The 22,838-nt window shown below is 33.7% G+C and overlaps 1 protein-coding gene across 21 annotated transcripts in view; it reads right to left on the bottom strand.

The window, feature by feature from the left end:
* LOC105226572 (TLD domain-containing protein 2) overlaps positions 1–22,838 on the bottom strand; it is a 240,692-nt gene that overhangs the window by 79,972 nt on the left and 137,882 nt on the right. For all 21 annotated transcript variants that reach the window (XM_049450521.1, XM_049450517.1, XM_049450510.1 and 18 more), the window contains one exon: positions 6,813–6,916. In XM_049450521.1, the coding sequence (XP_049306478.1) occupies positions 6,813–6,916 (104 nt within the window). The remainder of the gene's footprint in view (positions 1–6,812; positions 6,917–22,838) is intronic.

Genomic DNA, 22,838 nt, shown 5'->3' on the forward strand with positions numbered 1-22,838 from the left:
AAGAAATTATAAACACTAAATTATATGCCACAGTAGTAGTACTATTATTTTAATCGCAGCTGTGTGTACATATATGTATGTTATATTGCATAATATTCTATACATACTTGTACATACATACATTTGCATGTTTGAATTTGTGGTTTCTAATTTTTCTTTTAATTTTTCAAATCAATTAAGCTCTAATTTTTTTTTAATTTTGATAAAAATAAATCGTAAAAATCGGCTAGTCAAAACCTTAGTAGAGCGTGAAAAAAGTGTTTGAAAAATTTTAAAATTTTCTTAAAAATATTTGTGAAAATTTAAAAATAACGGTGATATTCATTATACGAGTATATATAATTGGAATGCTGGTTTTAATGTTAAAATTTTACTGTTCTTTATTTAAAAATGTCGAAAAGTACGCCCGAGAAGCACGTCCTGAAGAATTGATTTCTGAGCGCAAAACTCATGTCGAAGTCCAAAATATTATTGGTTGTTCACCAACAATGGTACGTATCAGGTACCAACCAAGTAATAAAAAACGTGGAAGGATGTCAGCAAAGTCAGTGAGAGAAGTCGATTCCATTGTGAGATACTCAAAGTAGTTTCCTTTTGCGGCTGCTACAGTGACTACTTTAGGCTTTTAATGCGTTCACGATCCGAGTGCCCACAGTCCAAGAAAAGTGCTGTTATTATCTACAATGCATGTAGTAAAAATACTTCGATTCGCCAAGGAACATTTAAATTTTTCTTCGACAAAATGGCGGAACATTTTATTGTCGGACGAATCGAAGATTGTTAAGTATGGCGTAAAGGGATCGCGTCAATATGCAGGACGTCCACCCAATACCGAATACCAGCCGAAATATGCAACAAAAGCGGTAAAACATGGAGGTACGAGTAGCTTGGTTTGGGCATGGATTTTTCGGCAAGGTATAGAACCGATTTATTGGATTGAGAAAACTATTATTGGTAATTCGTATGTCGAAATACTCCAGAAAACCCTGCTGTCGTATGCCAATGAAGAATTGCCGCTTGTTTGGACGTTCCAGCACGACAACGTTCCCAAGAGCACAAGTAAAGTTGCTAAAAGGTGGTCTGAGGAAAGGAATTTCGAGGTAATGGAATGGCCACCACAATCCGCAGCCCTCTACCTCAGCGAAAATTTGTGGACTGATGTCAAGGATGCACTAGCCCGACAACTATAAGAGGCTGTGAAGAACGCATAGGAGTCCATTTCCAACGAAAGATGCCAAAAACTTGTCGACTCAAAGCCACGACGCTGTAATGCAACACTAAAACAAAAGATTACGCAACTAAATAGTAAAAAAAAAAAAACAATATCCAATTTAAAAAAAAAAAAATATTTTACTACTTTTTTGTCGAAATTTGCGGTTTAATTTTTTATACTACGAAGTTTTTGACCGCCGAAATTGTTCATAATTTTTTTTGATCTATTTATAATTTGTTGAAATTAGTTAAACAATGATTTTTTTGTGGTTTAGTTTACTTCCTGGCGTTTTTGGTACACATTTTTTTCATATAAGCGATATCACATACTTTTTTCAGTTCCTCTTCTACGGATGCACACTACTAAGAATTTGATTGCAGCTGTAGTTATGTATATACAAATGTAAGTATTTGTGGTTTGGAATTTTATTTCAATCCAGATAAGTTTTTTAAATTCTTTTTTTATTATGGTAGAAATTAAAGCAAGAGTATTTTTGTAAGAAAAATTTGATAATAAACATTTTTTTTTTTTAATTTTTAAGAAGTTATATTTTTATTAAAAAAAATAAATATAGAAGCAGATAATGAAGTAGAAAGTCTAAAACAAGACCGTACGTCTATACTTTTCAATTTGTAGACTACAACGGAATCTTCGGGTCAAATTCGCATATTGACATATGTATGTACATATGTACATACATCCATCCATCTACATATGTGAGAACAAACTTAGGAGCTTTTTTGAAGCAGTATTCAGTAATAGGGTAGTACTAAATATAACTTTTGCTCTCACAAATTTTTTGATTGGCAACACAAACAATTTTCGAAAATGAAACCACCAAAAATTATCGATCAAAATTTCAAGTTTGTGAACTGATTTAAAATAGATATACATTTTTTTTTAACATTTTAAATCGCCAAACAATTTATTTGTACTCGTCTAAAGGCCGATATATTTCTTATTGCGCCAAGAAAAGTACTTCAATTTATTTTATTGTTTTAATTTTTACCATCCGTCGTAACTGCAGTATCCTATCGTATAGTGCTGTCGCTAAATATATACTATATAAATATACATATGTATTTAATTCGTTATATATGTGTTATATATAACTGTATGTAGTCGTGTGTTCTCATGTTTAACCATATGTCATTTGAAATTGAGCGTTTTTTAATGCACAATTGAAACATTGACTCACTTTCAATTGGCGTTGTTTATTTATTCTTTAATGATTTCAATTGAAATGCGACAAGTAAATAACAAGTGCACATCTTTTGGACGTTTTGTGCTTCTCTTTGATACCGACCGATTTTCTGTGGGAAATATGTGTATGTTAAGGGGTTATATACAGTTAACGAGGTCGAAAAAAAGCATTTTTCAAGAATTTTTTCTAAGCAAACTATTTGGTTTATTGATTTGAAACTTGGCAGGTGTATTATGATAACCTTATACTATATTCACATATTTTTTATTGCCAAAAATAATTATCGGTAACGTTGATATTGCCAATTTTGCAGAGGTCCGCAAAAAAAAGGCCTCTTGCGGTGAGCACGATATCTCTGGACTGGATAATCTAAAATGCAAAAACCAAATAAATTTCATTATAGTAATAAATAATCTTGTGTTTGATCGAAGGAATTAGCAAACATTTTTTTTTAACAAAATGGCGGCTACTCAAAGCAAAAGGTTCGATTTTCGACCAAAATTCGGGTCTTTAATTGTTTATAAAAATAAGAAATTTTGGTCGGATGGGGTAATCCTTCGATTAATTACTAAAAAATATAGTTAAGAAGCTTGTGTAAAAATTTCAGACCGATCGGTTCAGCCGTTTCTGAGAAATCTTGCTCACCGACTTTGAAAACACTGTTTCGAGAAAAACGAGTTTAAAGTTTTGAAAGCTCTTTACATGTAGTCGGCGCGCCTTCACTAATGTGTCTATAACTTCGAAAATATTCGTCGGATCGACTTGAAATTTTGTGTGTTTATACTCAGATGTATATACATTAAGAAAATGCAAAAAAACAAAAATCGATTTTTTGAAAATCCTAACTGTATATAACCCCTTAAGTACATACATACATATACATACATATGTCATATAGTATAAGCACCTAAGCTTTTCTGCAGGACTCGGTGACGAAATTTAATCAATAACAAGTAGGGAAGAGCTAAGTTCGAGTGTAACCGAACATTTTATATTCTTGCAACTTGCAAAGATCAAAGGCAGAGAAATACCCTTAGGTGTGGGCAAAACTATATTTTAAAATTGTAGCGAAGGTATTCAACATTCATTCTAAAACCGTGAAATTCCTATATTAGATACATACATTTATGTGCATATGAATGTATATGGGGGAGATAGAGTGGTGTAGTATTGACTCGATTTTATCTATTTTTTTGGTAATATCGCATATCGCTAACAGAAATACATATACCATCAACAATATATATATACAGTCAACTGGAGGTTTTAAAGTCCTGATATTAGTTATATTTCGGCTAGGGCAAATTTTCACCCAATTTTATCTATTTTATGTCCAAAGATATACTGTTATTAGTAAAATACGCTCTTTCATTTTTATTAAGCTAACTCACATATTGACCGATATTTGCGGTAGAAAGTCAGCCAGAAGTTCGAAAATCTTTCTATTAGGTATATCGGTACTAAGGTACACCCAATTTTACCACTCGAGCATAAATGCTCTCTGAGTTCCTATAATATATCTCATATTTTCAACGAAAAGGTTCGCAATAGGAACTTGGGTCCATGTATTTGGTACCTAGGGGATGATCAGTTTTGATCCCTTTTGGATAGTTTTTTAAATAATTAGCTGGCATACTTCAAAGGTAGTATTTGTGTAAAGTTTTATGCCGTCACATCATCGTTCATGTTTAATTTGTATACTGGAAAGTGAAAGAATCAGATCGATTTTAAAATTGAGTTATAAGAGAAGCAGAAGATTTCACCCATTTTTGCGCTGTAGCATAGAAATATCAGTATCCACATTCTAAATTTGGTTGAAATAGGTCGAGCAGGTCAGATTTGTTCCGTTCAAATTTGGTTCTTGTATCTTAAGTGATTTAGGGGTTAAGTACATTAAACTTCGCGCGGCGGCGGGGTCCGCTCATTTACTTAATTTTAGCTCACCTCTATCTCAATTAGTTTTAGGTGATACAAACAACCGTTAGCTGAACAAACCTGTTATACTCTGCAGCAACATGTGGCGTTGAGTATAAAAATAGATTTTACAAATACTTGTATGTATGTATGTATGTACATATATGTGTAATAATTTTGTTGGCTTCAAATTTCAAAACAGGCGGTACATAATTATATGTACATACGTACATACATACATACAAACATTATTATAAAAGTAAGTATTAAGCTGGATACACATATGTACTTGTGTCTTTTATTAAATCGAATCGAGCCCCGAAGTATTTACATTATAATATTTGAATGTAATTTGAATGTAAAACAGACGGCAACGCTGTTTCCAAAAAATTTCCCAGCCTAAAGCATTGTCATTATCTTTTATGCGAATGCAACTTGTTATAATTATTTTCCAATTAAAAAAAGTTTTTTAAAGTTGTCAAATTTTTTGAAAAATATCCAATTTTAATAAAGATACTACCTATACTACCTTGATCGTATGAAATTATCATAAAAATGCTGACGCTGCCTTTGGAAGGGAAGGAAGAAACCTACAAAGAGGAGTCGGCCGAAAGACGGCTTCGGTCTCTTCGACTTAACAGCTAAACACTAGAGTTGAAGCATACATCCATACGCAGATATATGTATACAAACAAACGTGTCTTCAAGCTTACATACCTGAATGTGTAATTCTACATTAACTTATTTTACACTGAAATATGTATGTATGTATGTCCGTAGACTCAAATTAATTTCAATTAATTTTGTTGCGATCTTTTAATTGCTTGTTATGAAATTTAAGAGCTTTTTGCATGCTTAGTCACGTAGTAACGTACTTTTTAGTAAGGCAGTTTTCCATGCGCCTATAAGTATGCAGTGAAAATTTAAACATCATTGTAGGCAACTGTAAGGTGGTTTTGCATCTGGTGTGCGACTTGGATGAGAACCAAGCAAGAAATTGCCGCTGCACGAAAGTGCTTCAGGGTGGTTGTTGAAGCAGGAAATCTTAAGCGGTAAAACTAACACATAAGCCACATACATATGTACACAAATAGAAATTATATTGTATTACAAGGAATATTAAAATATATTTTTTCAAAACATAATTATTTGGAAAATTTTAACAGGCTTAACTATTAAAGGATAATAAATTTTTAGGAGTTAGCATGGGACACCTATCTTGTACGATCCCATATTCATAAAATGGGAGAAGTGGAGTCGGCGAAGTGCAGAGCATGCACGAAGGATGATAAAACGCTGGAATATTATCCATATGAATTGCCAGCTATATGCTGGGACAAATTTTGGTCCAGCTTAAGAGACATGGGGCTGTTGGGATAGACAAAAATCAAGTTTTTACCGAGTTGCTAGATAAGGCTTATTTTGGTTACTACCCTGTGCTCCCGGGTAATGATGGTCTAAGTGCGGCCGCCTGCGAACTAACGCTCATGCGACTCCCTTTGCGACCAACAAACCAACCATTGTATACGAAATGTTCCTTTCGACAAAGTAAAGGCATTTTTCCCTCCAAAATTACCGTGTGAAAACAGAATGTAGTGTGTAATGTGATGTGGAAGATCACAGATCACTTATTTATTTTTGGAAATTGTTTTGGTGTTTGGCGTTAACATAATTTTATCGATAATCGATTGAACCATTTCTAATTATTATTTCCCTAAAACGCACATTTTGATAAAATCGTTAGTTGTGGGATTAACACTCGACAAATAATGTCAAACCTCACAATTTACTCGTATCTATAATATGGAAACCGTTCGGAGGTGAGGTACCATAGAGTAAGACGAGGTTGGATTAAAAATACCGGAAAATTCTAAATGATTTTTCCTAAATTTAGTTAATGACGCACTGTAACTGAAAAAATCGTGTTAAAATTGGGCATATCGCCGTTACAGAAGGTCAAATGATTAATAAAAGTAGTATGATTGGGTACTTTGCGTTATCTCCGTGAAGTTTTTCGTTTTTTGTGGTCGAGTTGTAGGCATAAAAATTCATAAATTTTTCTCATCGTAATTTACCATCTCATTCCAGTATGATTGGAAGTGAATGTTTGACAAACCTCTGAAAAGTCACTTTATTTGCATAATTTCTCTTTCTAGGAGGCAAATATCTGCTCAGGATAATAAGGTATAAGTTAATTAAGGCCAGAAATAAATTCTCAAAACACCTAAAAATCACCAAGGTTCAGGATTTACGGCGTTTATTGAATTTCCACGAAAATTTAAAAATGAATCGTTCAGATTCCAGCTCTAACTGAATCTAAAACGTATTGCTGGCATTTTTGAAGAATTATTTGAGAATGAAAATTGCTTTTCCGGCGAGAGTAGTCTATCCTAATGATAGGATAGACTCAACGAAGCTATTTTTTTTTAAATGCCTTTATAATAAATTAAAAACAGTTTATATTTAAATGGCAGTACTCACTTGTCAATCGATCAACACTCTCAAAGCGTCCCTCCACCTTCGAGCGCAGTGAGTCCAAATCGAATGGCGCAGCAAGGCCGTGATCAACGCTACGTGATTTGCTCCTGTAAAAGAGAAAAAGAACAACAAAAACAATTAAATCACACTCATCATAGAAAAATAGAAAAAAACACAAAAACAACAAAATAAACAGACCAATGATAATGCATGTGGGTGCCTAAAAATAGTCAAAAGTATGAAGAGCCGACGGACATCATAGATAATGCCATACAATGTACTTAGATGTATGTACATAGTGTGTGTTTGTGTATCGGTGGCATGACTAGTTGATTGGGTAGTCATGTGCTACTAAACTGCCAGTAAATATTTAGGCATTGTTGCTGCTTTGTTGAGTTTATGTCTTCACATTTTTAGACAGCGGAATTAACAATATTTTAATTTTAATATAAAATAGGGCTGTCAACAAGAGATATTACTTCCATATAGGTTTATAATACATATATATACATATGTACATATGTGCATATATATGTATGTGTGTATGTTGGGTTGGAAATATATATTAGACGCCTTTGCTTTTATGTGGAAATAGTCAAAAGTTATATTCTTGAGGTACTAAATGCAATTAAACAACAACAAACATATTAATAGATAATAGATACTTGTGCCGGTTTTCTTATCTCTTGCTGCATCGACTGCGCCAATTTGATCGATTTATTGTTGTGGCACAATGAGGTGTTTTTCATTGTACTTGAAAACAATATTTCTCGTAAGATCACATGATGGAATTGTGATACATTAGACTAAATGTAAGTTCTTTGCAGACAAAGTACTTTGGAGCTTTAAGCTTTGAAAGTCTGCAGGATCTTTTCAGCACATTTTTTAAGTTAAAGATTGGACTTTCGGGGGTTTGGCATTAATTGGGTTCCTTAAGAGTAAACGGTATTAGAACTTTGAACTTTTATGAAATTTTTAGATCAAAACTTTGAACTTTTAATACATAGGAGTGTTTCATGAACTTTGGCGGAGCTTATTTTACTATTGCATTGGAATAAGACACTCATTTTTACTTTAACTTCTTAAAGCCTGTTGGATTTTTATATTAAAGCTACGAGTATAAGCTGAAGAGTGGTTTTTATTAGAAGCTTATCCATGTCAAAACGATGACACTTAAAAGTTCAAGCATTCGTTTCTTTTTTAAACGGTACTAGAAACCAGAACTTTTTCGAACTCTTAATTTTTGGTCTCAATAGATTTGCGAGCACTTACTCCTTGAGCGCTTTTTTTTATTTAAAAAGTTTAGGTGGGGTTTCTTCTATTTTTGGTGTTCGCTTTAATTTGAAATGCAGACAACAATGCATATTACCTCTCGAGTTTTATGCTTCGAAAGCCTGTTGAGTTTTTTCAGAAGATTTTTCAAGCGGTTTGTTATGGGTTTCCGGGATATGAATTATAAATCATACTTGATAAAAATGAATAAATATCTTCAAATGAAATCGATTGCAAGCAACTTGGAATCGCGAAAGGTTTGAGTAGCAATTAAAAAGGATTCTTTTTTTCCGGTACTCGGAGTTAGACATTTTAGGGATAACCAAATGAAATAAAAAAAATATTAAAGGATTATTTCAGTAATTTTTTATACCCTGAACAGTCTAAATTAAGTTTGCCACAAAGTTTGTAACCCCTATAGGAAATATTGGAGACCCAATAAAATATAAACATAATGGGCTGAATCGATTTAGCTATGTCTATTTCTATGTATATATGCTAACTAGTTCTTCAGTTTTTGAAATATCGATCTGCAATTTTTCGATATTGGAAAACTAATACGGCTGTGTAAACGGACGTTGAGAAACACCAAAAGCTCTGTTAGGATCGAGAGGGATCTCTCCGAGCCGTTCGATACCAAACGAGGTTTCAGACAAGGCTGCTGGAGAAAATAATTTGAGCTGCAGAACTTAATCGAGCATGTATAATCGTGTATAAGAGTGTACAACTACTGGCGTATGCCGATGATATCAATATCATCAACACCCGCGCCGTTAGTTCTGCTTTCTCCAGACTGGACAAGGAAGTTAAGCAAATGGGTCTGGCAGTGAACGAGGGCAAAACGAAATATCTCCTGTTATCAAACAAACAGTCGGTGCACTCGCGACTTGGCACTCACGTCACTGTTGACATTCATAACTTTGAAGTTGTAGATAGTTTCGCATATTTGGGAACCAGTGTAAACACCACCAACAATGTCAGCCTGAAAATCCAACGCAGGATAACTCTTGTCAACAGGTGCTACTTCGGACTGAGTAGGCAATTGATAAGTAAAGTTCTCTCTCGACGAACAAAAACCAAACTCTATAAGTCACTCATTATTGTCGTCCTGCTATATGGTGCAGAGGCTTGGACGATGACAACAACTGATAAGTTGACGTTGCGAGTTTTCGAGAAAAAAGTTCTGCGAAAGATTTACGGTCCTTTGCGATTTGGCCACGGCGAATATCGCATTCGATGGAACGATGAGCTGAATGAGATATACGACGACATTGACATAGTTCAGCGAATTAAAAGACAGCGGCTACGCTGGCTAGGTCATGTTGTCCGAATGGACGAAAACACTCCAGCTCTGAAAGTATTCGACGCTGTACCCGCCGGGGGAAGCAGAGGAAGAGGAAGACCTCCACTCTGTTGGAAGGACAAGGTGGAGAAGGACCTGGTTACGCTTGGAATATCCAATTGGCGCCACGTAGCGAAAAGAAGAAACGACTGGCGCGCTGTTGTTGACTCGGCTATAATCGCGTATGCGGTGTTTACGAAGAAGAGGAAGGATCTTTATATCATATAACAGTCATACAAACTGAACGATCGGAATCAAGCGCTTGTATGGCAAACTTTTACATTTGACGAGATATTTTCACGAAATTTGAGGTGGGTTATTACCTTAGGCTATAATGTAATCTCCGAAGAAATTGCTCAGATCGGATCACTATAGCATATAGCTGCCAAACAAACTGACTGATCAAACTTCTTATAAGGAATATTTTGCTGCTGTGAAGGGTATTATAGCTTCGGTGCAACCGAAATAAACACTTTTTCTTGTTTAATGCACTATTTACAACCCTGCTCTCACTTCCATTCGAAATTAGAAGTTCCTTATTTGAAATCATTTATTTTTATTGCCAATTGCATTTAGAAAACGAAAATCAGGTGACGAACATATAGCGGCAGAGAGGGAGAGAGGTTGAAAGATCTCGTGTGCGGTGGCAGTAGCGTTTGTCAAGTTACAGCCCCTAAGCGATAAAAATCTCATAAAAGATGCACAATTTTAATCGTTTTTTAATTGATTTGTTTTGTTTATGCGCGCGTGCGCACAACCACGTCAACGCCCAATGCAAGCGTTGAGCGGTGATCTGTAGAAAATGAATTTGTCGTGAATGTCGCGCAGTTGCTTGGGATATTTTATGGGATTTCAGTTTTCCATTTCAAATATTTATTTCTACTTTGGAATGTGTGCTGGCATTTAACTTATTGCTATTTATAGTTTTAGTAATTTATGCAGCTTGGTTTTATTTTCTCAGCGCATTTTCGACTTAACGGTTGCTCTCAGTAATTGCTTATTGTTTATTATTTTTCGTCTAATCTTTTTAACCTCAAATTTCAATCAGTGACTTATTTTATTTCACATTTAGTTTAAACTTTTTTCTATTTACTTAGCATTTTGGAATAGCAGGATGTTTCCAGTTGCTGTTAAAGGGTGCTTCAAGTGGGTTTTGCAACTTTTTATGTCTATGCTTTTGTATGATATTAGAAATAGTCTGAAAAGTGAGCTAATGTATGGATGCAGTTGTTTTTACTTAAAAAAAATCGATGTAAAAGTATAATCTTAAAGAACACTTTAAGCTGTACAACCGAAAGATATGCAATATTTTTGATTTTCAAAATTTGTTCTATTTTCTTTAGTTGCAATAATTTCAGCTAAATTTTTTCAAATGCAACCATGCGTTATTAAAATAAAACGACAAAGAGCGTCGTTAGAAGAGACCCCCGTTAATTTTTATTTGAAAATAATTAATTTCTTAGCAAGAACTAGTTATTTCTTACTTCGAAGCATTTACGAAACCAAGTAAAAACTTGATTCCAGGGGTAAGTTAATGGTCTCAATAAGTTTAAAAATTCTAACCCTAGAAAATACTTGATTTTATGTATTAGAAATTATTCTGTTGATGTCGTATCCCCAAAAATTACGCCGAAAACTCTAGAGCGAATTTGTCGAAACATTAATACATTAGAATAGATCAGCGGCTAAAAAACGGTAAAAATTTAAGATTCGACCTATTTTGACATTCGTACTTTCAAATCTGGGACTCTGCATGATCCGTGTGAAATTTAAATCGGTCGATCGGCGTTGTTTTAGAAAAATTTTAGAAGATACTTCACCATAATAATTGTTTTTTTTTTAGAAAATATTATGTCTTTTTTTAATTGTGGTAATTGAAGAAAATTAAATTGAATTTTTCACTTCCAGTTTTCAAGACACCCTTCCTCGACAGACTATTCTCTATTATTTGTGAAAAAGGCCTCCGTTCTTGTCCGAAAAAACTACATGTGGAAGCAACCATAAACTTTAACTGTTTGTTGAGTTTAATAAAAGAGATCTCAAATGGTGTAACAATTCTATCACTATCTGATATACCAGTCATTGTACTTTATTTCACTTGTGGGTCCATTGGTCTTTCTCAAAGGTTTGGCGAATAGAAGTTTACAAATATGCAAAAAATTTTCAAATAAATAAGTAATCAAGTCTCAATTGCGACACCCTTTATTTACCACCAGCCAAGCGTAAATATATTTTTTCATGTCGGCCATTCCGCTCGTCAGTTAGTTAATCCGGCGATTCCATATTAATACATATATATACATACATATATACATATGTACATATAACGGCGAGCTAACACATACCACAAAGCCCGATTGTGTGTGAACCGTTTTTTCTCTTTTTTTGCTGTCATACTCGTTAGTCGCTCTATTTACCTGTCATTTGGTAGTTAGTTGCATTGTTATTGTTGTTGTTTTTATATGTTTATTTTTATAATTTACTGCATTCGCTTATGAGTTTTATTGCGTTGCGCTTTTTTCATGCCGCAGCCTTGTCCTTAAAATGTTTTCCTTGGCAAAAAAATGCGTTACAACAATCGTTTTTTTAACAACAACAATGCAATATTCAAAAACTTTAATAAGTATGCATTTAGCAGCGGTTCTTTCTATACGGCAATTTTTAAATAAGAGACCTGTTGTTTTCTGAGAAGTCCATTTAGATCTTTCTAATTTTATTTTATTACTAATTTGGTCTGGAACAGAGCCATTGGTGACCGCTAAGTTCTTGGTAAAACCCTAAATCAATCCATTAGGATACTATTTTTTGTTTCCTCACAAATTAACCATTCAAATTTTCAACAAATTTATTGACAATTAGCACTTAATTGTCTACCAATTTAAAGTGCTTAACAAAAGCATATATCATTATATTAGCAGCCTATACTTATAGAGATTCTTGAATAACCACCTAACAAAATTTTAACAAGATAGTCTTTAGTAAAATCGAATTTATTAAAACCAAGCTAATTAATTGACAATTAGTTATTTATAGACCATTAATTATTGCTTAATTGACTATCAATTAGGGTTTAATTATCTTCTCAAATGCGTATGCAATACAGTTTCGTCAACTAAAACACTGATTAGCAAGATAAATAAAGAAAATAGAATGTGCAATACTTAAAAATATTTCATAAAACTAATTTCAAAGAAACTTGAAATTGACAGCATTAAACAAAGCCTTTGACATATTTTTTTGACACTGTATGCAGTAATAAGTCTTGAATTTTATACAGAAATAATTATATATTATATTATTTTCTCAGCAATGTAAGCACGCAATCAAGACTTAATTTTAAGAACTGGATTAGTTGAATATTTCTTTAATGAATTCAATCAAATTTTTTCTGATACAGAAATTTTCAGTAACAAAAATTTAAAATTTCTTTGAATAAACCAAATTGAACGTTTATGAACAACTAATTCATTGACACAATTTACAATATAATTGTCTTAACCAATTGAGGAGCTTGGAGCATTTGTATTAAAAATACCTACAAAAACCAAAGAACTATGATAGACCTGTTTTTGTAAACTAGGAAAAATTTATTTTTCTAATCAAATACTTACTATACATAGATATAGAATTGAGCCAAAAGATCGGCACCAATATAATAAAGGTTAGGCGGACCAAACTTTAACAAATTTGTGTATTCAAATTCAACGTCTTTAAGAATTTCGGTTTCACGTTGAAAATTACACTTTTCAACTTGGTTTAGTCAAATGGCGATTTTTTCAAATAAGAAAAGTTTGAAACCAAATGGACAGACACAACGTCTTGTCTTAAAAAATATAAGACTTTAATCACTTTTGATTTGTATTCTACTCGTATGTATTCTAAATACCAATTATTGACATTTACTCCTTTGATAGTTTTACAGGAATTTATGATTTTACAAAAATTATTGTTATAATTGTTTGCGTTTTTTGACTGTATTATACCAGTTTATACCAATATTGTGTTCGATTCGTCGTCAACCGAAATTGAGCGAGTTTAAGACCGCTATTGTTGGAATTGAATGGTGAACCTAAGAATTACTATTTGGTCTTCTTTTTAGTAATTGCTTGATCTTGAACTTCAAGTGTTTATTTAACAGCTGTTTGCTTACGATGTCAGTAGTTAATCTTGCGATTTTATAATGGAAAAATATTGAAGAACGAGTTTGCTAGATTTTTATGTTTCCACGGCTACGGAGTTTGACAATAATGACATTAATGACAATAACGTCAAAAGAGTTAAAGAAACAGTACTTCAAAATCGTCGTAATGGTATCAGACATATAGCAGAGGATCTCTTATGAATCGATCCAACCATTTTTGTTATTATTTTAGGTATGAAGCGCGTCAAAGCTGCAGTAAAAACCTGAACATGAAACGAGACTCATGGCTCAGCTGCCATTCTTGCAACTGCAAAAATCATGCCATGAGTCCATTGACGCAATATTAAAGAATGCGGGAAAAACTTTTAGTGAAAAGTTGTTGTTGTTGAAGAAATTCCTTTCAATTATTTTTATTTTTATATTTCTTATTTATAATATTTTTGCTACATGCCACCAGAAACCGCTACTGAATTACGACATTTATGTAATAAGGCGTGTGTCTCCATTAAATCGTCGCATTGCAAAGAAGTCAAAATCTATTTAACAATGCGCTTTGTTACAGAAACAAATATAAATAAATATGTATTTACAAACTAGCACGCATAAAACTGCCAGTGGAAGTCAATTATTACAAAAACAAAAATAAATGTGAAAAAATTGCGAAAACTTGAAATGCGCAGCCTTTTCCTTGCATTCATTCATTATTTTGTAAACTTGAATTTATTTATAAGAACAAATCAAAAGCTGAAATGAAAGCGAGCAAAAAATAGCAGCGCAACGCGACTGAAACACAAAAGAGCGAAGAAGAATACAATAAAACTAACAACAAAAAGATGAAAAAATAAATAAAAGCGAATTTTTATTTGCATAAAGTGTGCTCAATCTTTCAATTTGTTAAATTAAAACATTTTTATATAAGTATATTTGTAACTGTGTGTCTGTTGTGGCTTGAAGAGTCGCGCAGAAATCGGAACAAAACTAAAAGCGATTGCAAATTTGTTCGTTTTTCATAGAAAAGAGGCGGACAACGGCATCACAACAGCCGCGTCGCTGGCTAAATTGGCGTCTTTTGTGATTTATTTTCGGTTTTTTTGTTGTTTTGATTGTTTACTTTGGCGTTGCATTCATATACATACATACATACATACTAAGAATTTTCGAGGTGAGGCGCGCGAAATTTGTTGTTGGAGGTGCAGCCATGCCTTGCCTCTGCAGTTACATATAGTAAGTCACGGTGCAGCAACATTTTAGAATTTCAATATTTTTATAACAACAACAAGAATTGTACTGCGCTTACATATACACGTGCATACATATACATATGTATGTATGCACATTTTATCAAGCTCAATGGAAATATACGCTTGATGGCGCTCTGAAGAAGAATACATACTTTTATGACAGACTGTTGGGCTGGGAAATAAGGGAAAGTCAGATCACGTGATTGCTTTAAAGATTATAAAATATTTCGTATTAAAACATTACTAAATTAGTTTTCGCAAACTAAATTTTTCCTGCAGGGCTTGTATGCATATCTACACATATTCCAAAAATATATGCTAAATATAAATTTGCAAGCGCACATTGACAAAATTTTTAATATTCTTTATTGCAAAATAAAATGCATAAAATGCGTCAAGCGACTGGGCGCAGAGGTGATGTGTACGCAGTGCAGGGCAGCAGTGTGGTAGACATTTGTGGCTACGTAGGCGGATTTTATTAGCTATGCTGAGTTTTGAATATATGTATCTGCTTACATATGCTGATCACCTACTGCGTATTTGGCTAGAACGAAGCGTTTACCAAATACAGTGGGGCAAAACTGGCAAATGTTTTGCCTGATAATATTAGATAAAATTAAAAGCTTGTGTAGAAAAGTGAGAATTGTTCTTGTGGAAGATATTGTATGATTATGCCGTTTTCAATTCATATAACTTAAAGAGTGGCGAATCGAATAAACGACTTTTAAAGTCTGTTGAATCGAACAGAAACTGGTATAAACTAGTATAAGTTAAAAAAACTGTTATAAGCACGTGAAACTTTTTAAATAATGCTGTAAAGAGTTTTAAAACGAACAAACAATTGGTATAAACTAATATAAATCAAACAAACTTCTATAAATAAATAGAAGTTGCTTAATGAGATTCACATACTTTCTTTGAACGATTTTATCAATATATTTTTTTTTTGTTTTTGAAGCCTGTAAATTTTTTGACAAGTGTAAGAACTGCTATTGAGAAGTGGCGAATAGAACACATACGTTGTTTATATTATATTTTTTGCTATAAAAAATGTCTGAGACCTGGAAGAAACGTCATCTTTTTAATACTAGTTTAAATTCGAAGGTTGAGTTCGAGGCAAATTCCAAATAATTTAACGAGTGCTCTGGCTCTTCAACTTTAAGAAACCATAGAATGCAAAATCAAAATTTATTCCCATTAATAAGCAGTCGAAAAGTAAGACGTACAGAGAAATAATCTTGTCTGTGTGTTTCGGACTTTTCAGTTTATTGAAACTTGTGGAATAATTAATAGGGTAAGATATTTTATAGACAATGGAAGTATTACGGAGACTCTTAAAAGTGGAATAGTCTGAGGAGAAAATCATATTTTATAATCATGCTGAAGTCTAAGCATAATTTTGGAGTAACTAACAAGCTAGTTGATCGTTAAATACCGAAATTATGCTTTCCAAAAAAGGGTACAATGGGAAACCTCAGAAACCTGGTGTTTTAAGACTTATAATATTATTACATATGTGGTCTTACAAAATATAGGTTAGGTTTAATGACTATCACAACTTTAAATGTCTTATTACCTCGCTAAATGGACAATTGGCTATGGACTTTTACATAATTTTCCTTTGGTTCTTGAACAGAAAAATTGCTTAGACTAAATAACACGTAACGTAAACAACTTTCTTCTATTGATCTGACGACTATTGAGATTCATAAACCTACCACACGGCGTATACTTAAAATGTCAGATTTAAAGCAATCTATGAGTAATCTCTCAGCAAACCGTGGGTGGTATGACAGCACTTTGCAGCAGCATATAAAAGTTGAGGCGGCTTAAGAGACAACATAGATGTGTAAATATATGCAGCTATACATAAATATACATATGTATGTATATCGTTCTGCTTACATGGAATACATCGCTGTTTATATACCATACATCCTACATACTTATGCATATGTGAACCTAACTTTGCTTATGAATATGTGTATACCTATACATACATATGTCTCTTCATATCTACTTTTATCTATTTACACATGCTTGCAAATCTTGTGTGTGTGGTTCAAGCTTCGATTTTGCCTTTTGCCGTTGACAGATGCTTTCAATACTTCCAATATTTCCGAATGTATATGATTGACAAAATTAATTTCCGCACACTTCGCGTACTGTTATAAAAAAAAAATAAAAAATCGAATAATCAAACACGTGTAGCTGCGTAGATTGAGAGGAAATACTTTTATATTCACATCCGATATACATATGCATGTATGTATATATGTATGTACGTTTAAAAGTTGTCGGCTTCCCTATAAAGTTTGCATTTTTTTCTGCAAAAAAATACATTAAACTACATAATTTCTTGTGTACTTTGGCGTGTTCATGCCGCTGTTCAATCATTCATCAATTTTCAACCGAGAGTAGTCATCACCCAGCGTTCTACTTGTATTTTTATGTAAATATATATGTATATATGTATAGAGAAGTTGGTTTACTATGAGTAGAGCACCCAGCTGTTACGGAACAAATCAATTGCTGTTGCTGCTCGCAGTGAAAAAATATGAAATTCATTAAAATTAATTAAAATTGCACGGAAGTGATTGCTGCGCCAATCGATACGGCTTGTGCGTGAGGGAATGAGACTCTAAGGAAAAAAATTCAAAGAGTTGAACATTGAAATTGAAATAAAATATTTTAAAATTAGAATATAATATAAAAAAAGAAACAAATACCGACTGGCCATTGGAGCTTTACGGATTAGTCCAATAGTAAACATATTAGCCGAACCTTATTATTATTTCAACTACCTTAGAAAACACGTTACTCTTTATCACAAAAAGCATGACTACTAACTTACCTAGGCAGAAAAAATTAGATTAAACACAAAGCGAAAGACAAAAAATTTCCAGCCTTCCCAATGTTAATCGACGCGGCAAAATAAATGGAAATTCCTGTTGCCACTCCAGAAATGCATTTTTACATTGTACATTTCTAGACTGGTATTTTTTGCATTATTTGTGCTAGTAAATGCGAGGTCTAACCTTAATGCAACGATATTACCCTGAGCCCAATAAAAAACTGTTGTTACGATTGGTTTCAGTAATGGTATTTCTCAGGTTTAACTAAACATATTGAAATACAGAAATATGTTAAAACAATCGGTGAAGTAGCCCAAGCTGTTGTATGTGAAGTTTTATTAAAGCTGCAATTCGGAAGAGTGATTGCGATAAGATGATACGAACTCGGCTTGTACCAAATAATTTCGAAACCTTGTGTCTGGAAAGAGTTCTAGCTTCACTGCAAGGATGAACAATAGAAAATAGCCGTTTAAAACACCTTCAACAAGGGAAAGATGAATCTAGCTAAAAACATGGAGCTCATAGTACCACCTGCTATCTATTCCTGATCTGCAGTCTGATGATCTTGGGAAGAAAGTGTCTTTCTGGCCGCTTTATAGTTTTCTACGATTTTGCCAGGCACCCCAGGCACAATGTAAGAAGGTAAGTCTTAACTTGTCAAAAGCCCTCGAGCAGTAGCTTAACTAATTATAAATACAATTATCTATTATAAATTATTTTAAACAACCCGATTCTATTAATTTGAAATTTCACTTCCTACTATGAAGGCCAGTCAATTTGCGCGAAAAGCTTCAGACAATAAAAGGTTTATAAAGTGGCTTCGTGTTTACGTTTTAATTAGACGCTGATTAGGGTGCTCGAATAATAACGGATCATAAAGCAATTTACTGATTACCGTTACTCATATTAAGTACTTATTGTTTACTTTCCGAATTGAAGATACTTGTTATTAAGCGAACTTTAAACCAAGTATAAGTGGTCGTATTTCTTACATTATACAGAACTAAATAAATTAGCTGAAAAATAACTAAGTGAGAAATGCAATTTCGTAATTTAAGCGGTTATAGCTGAGTTTGAAGCAGTGCGTCAGTAGTTCTTCTTTTTTGTTTATTGGCGCCAATTGGACATCCCAAGCGAAGCAGCTAACGACTTCCAGCCTTAGACCAAGTATCCTTTGGTTAGCCAAAGAATATCCATTTGAAGGTGAGCTAAAGTGAGAAAGCGAACCATCCCAAGAACCAAGATGGTGCATAGGGTTTGAACCCGCCACGTAAGAAACGTCCCCAATTGAAAGAAGAAAACAGACTCGGACGAGAAACCCCTTTTTAATGACGGCCAAGGCAATCACGTTAATATCGTTTGGATTATAATTTATATAACTCTCTTTTGTCAAAAATCGATCAGACATTTAAATTGCGTTAAATCGGCTTCAGTGAGTTGAAACTGACTACAAATCTTAAGTCGATCTAAGTGAACTTGAGAAAACCTCGAAAAAATTAAGCGCTCCAACCCTTTTTGGTTAATTTTTATGTTAAATAATAAGAATATGTGTGTTCCTAGCTTTACAATTGCTTTAAAATAGTTTTGCGAAATGAAAACAAGCCATGGTGATCTGTGAAATATGTCAAGAACTTGGGGTTCCAGAACAATGAATTTTCGATACTTTTTATGAGAAATATTTTTAAAATAGAAAGAATTTGGGACTTGGCTAAAGGTGAAAACTTTGAAATTCATATTTACATTATAGTTATTACGGTAAAATACGAAGGCATGTGTAGGCGGCATTTCCGAAATACTTCAAAAATCGATTTCGATAAATACAAAACTAAATGTAATGCCTAGCAATTTAAGGGAGTACACCACTCTAGAATTTTCAAACTATACATTTTTTAGTAAAGAAGCTATCTAAAGAACTCAAAAAAGTATATAAATTCTTTAATCGGAAAAAAAAGCCAATCATTCTTTAAAATGATGAAATAGATTTTTAGAAAATGTTCCAATGAAATTATACAGAAAATTTAGAGCAATTTTAAATATTATTCTGGAGGTTTTCTTATTATACCAAATATATATAAAATAATCATAACTTATGTGATGTCGTTCGATAAACAGTTATGATATTTAACAATATTTTTTTAGGTCGAAAGTGGTGGGCCCTAATGCATAACTATGCACATGGCATCATACGCCCATCATTAACATTATTTGCGAGTGCATAAACACTTACTTGTCGCCTAAGTTTACAGTACTAATCCGCTGAAGTGGGTGTCAATGACCGAACGTTCGCAAACACTTCGCCTCAAAACTTCAACACTGAAAGTGTGACTTTACTATTTGCACGCAGCTGGAGCAAACGCAACATTCGAACATAGCTACAATATACATACATATGTACACTGGCATATATAATATACGAGCCTTTGTGGACATGTAAACTCTTAAGTGCTGCCCATAAATAATAAAAAAAAATTCAAAAGCTGTCACAGAGTCGACCTTCCTGTAATATAATCACCGGATTTCGCGCAGCATTTTATTTTATTTCATTACTTCCACGTTTCATTGCCAGCCACAAGAGTGTTTATGGAGATGGCTCGTTTACTGAACACTCATTGTGCCACTGTGTTTACCTTTGGAGTTGCCACACACTTTGCACTCGAGCTTAAGCTTATGTGGGCACTCACACATATTGCAAGCACTCGAAACTATCAATAACGTAGCATATAATAAGTAAAAGTGCTGAAGAAAAAAGGAATCGAAAAAAAATAAATAAAATAAAGCAAAAGCCCCGTGGCAATGAGGTAGTTAAAGTCAATAATATTATAAAGCAAATAATGTGGCGTTCCAATTTATCAACGCTGCGTCGCACTGACAGCGTCGCTGACACTTGAGTAGAAAATAAAAACAGCTGATACACTTCAAGACACTTGGGCACTGGCTGATATGTCATGGGCGCGTACTTGTAGATAAAGATCGGCCACTTTTCATTTCATTTCGGGCGCGGTGCTTAAGATTCGTTTTTATTTCTTTTTTGCCCACCCACTTGTCGCCGGTCACTGATAAGCCAAATTACCAAAGAGATCATATGTTTCGTACCGTATTATTTCATATCAATTGACGAAGATAAAATCGGTTAATGTCTCGAATTCATTTTAATTCAGGCGTGTGTCTCGTGCTTTATTGTTAGCTAAATGACACTTATTTCGTTTTTACAAAAAGTAGATCGCTCTCAAGTGAATCTAGTTTTCTAAATGAGTAAGTGTCTGAGCATTCGGAAATCCTCCCATGCTTTGATTTTTTACCGGGTAATTTGGATGATGAGTTGTCAAATCAAACTATGGCGGGAAGATGTTGTTGGTGAGTAGATGCGAGTTTGCTTTCATTAAGATAGCAGTGATTTACTGTTCGGGAGTGCAGCCTCCTTCTAATAAATTCTTAACCTCGTTATCAATGGGATAGTCACTTTGTAATAAATCTAGTATATGTGCCAGACATAGTTGAACCGTTACAGCGGTAACTTTAAAGCTGACAAGCTAGCTAGGAAAGGTACCCTATCACTAGAATGGAAAGGCATCGCTGCTCCCCTCTCCTTCTATAATAAGTTATAGACCCTGATTTTCAAAACCACTGTCGTTTTAATAATTAAAAAATATTTAATTTAGACTATTAAATTTGAGCGTTCGAGCAAGTGTCCGCCCGCTTGCATTCGATGACAGCTTTATACTTTTCCACCAGTTCAAATAGGTGCTCCGACTCGCTTGCGGTGAAACTCGAAGTTCTTTTGTTATTTTCATCCATTTTCAATACAACTTTCCAACGTTATGCAGACGTAGAGGCCATTCAAGAAGCTTGCACCGGCATACTGGCGGCCATACCGGTCAACGAGCTAAAACACTCGTTCGACATGCTTTTGGACCGTGCTGTATTGAAGCAGAAGGAGACTATTTTGAATAAAATTAATTTGTTTTTGCCGGAAAAACCATTTGTTATGTTTGTTTTAAGTCCTGTTTACTTTGGAACGCTCCTTGTATGTTGCCCATAACGTTGCAATATATCATAATAAAATTTTATAAAAATTAAGCATTGAGTGTGAAATGCAAACGACTACTCAGTCTGTAACAATGCTTTGCTAAGATCTTATTTGGGCGCAACTTAAGTATGGCCTGTGAGACCGGGCAGAAGTGCTGTAAAGAATGTTTTTGTATGAAAGCGTACACAGCTTGGGCAAGAACTGAAGCCGCTCGACTTTCGCAAGCGACATCGCTTTGCTTTATGGGCTCTTGAAAAGTTCCAAGCCATGAGTCCAATTTCTGACACAATAGGTATGTGAACAAGCAAAATTGCGCATTTGGGACGAAGTGCAACCTGTAAAAATCAAGAGCTGCCGTTCTCTCCAGAGAAAACAACGACTTGGAGTGGTTTGTGGGCCGATGGAATCATTGGTCCATCTTTCTTCAAAAATGACGCCGGTGAGAAAGTAACGTCAAATGACTCGTGATCTCGGCGACATTTGGTTTCAACAAGACGGGGTCACTTTTCTTCAATAAATGAATTTATTGAGAGAACACTTCGGTGAGCAGATAGTTTCACATTTTGGGCCGGTTGAGTGGACACCAAGGTCGTGTATATCACACCGTCCGACATTTTCCTGTGGGGATAAGTAAAGTAGTCAAAGAATGTTATTCCGAATGATAACAAATATTCCGATTCAATTTGAAAATTTTCTTTAAAAAAGTATGGAATCTCGAAATGGATCATCCCTTTATATGTTGTTTTCATGCAATTTGTAGGCAGGGGTTTTAAAATGTACTCCATGACTTGATTTCTGTACAGTCTTTAACAGCCTCTTTTTTAAGAGAGATTTAGATTTTTGGTCGATTATATTAATAATACTATTATTTGTTTTCTCTGGTTTAGTATAATCAAGTTTGACTATTTCCACAGTAAAAACAGCGGTATATTATTGTTGTTATTAATATTTTTTAAATATAAAATGAGCAAAAAATATGAAATTTAACATAACTTTTTACTTGTTTTATAAATTTTGAAAAATTTTGTATATATAAAAGTTACAAAAACAGTATACTTTGTTTTAAAAATATTTATAAAGGTGAAAGTTTAAAAATATACGTGTTTTATATGCGAAATTCTTGTTCATATGCAATTCTTTACTTGATAAAA

The sequence above is a fragment of the Bactrocera dorsalis genome, chromosome 2 (assembly GCF_023373825.1).
Source record: "Bactrocera dorsalis isolate Fly_Bdor chromosome 2, ASM2337382v1, whole genome shotgun sequence".
Classification (NCBI taxonomy): Eukaryota; Metazoa; Arthropoda; class Insecta; order Diptera; family Tephritidae; genus Bactrocera; species Bactrocera dorsalis.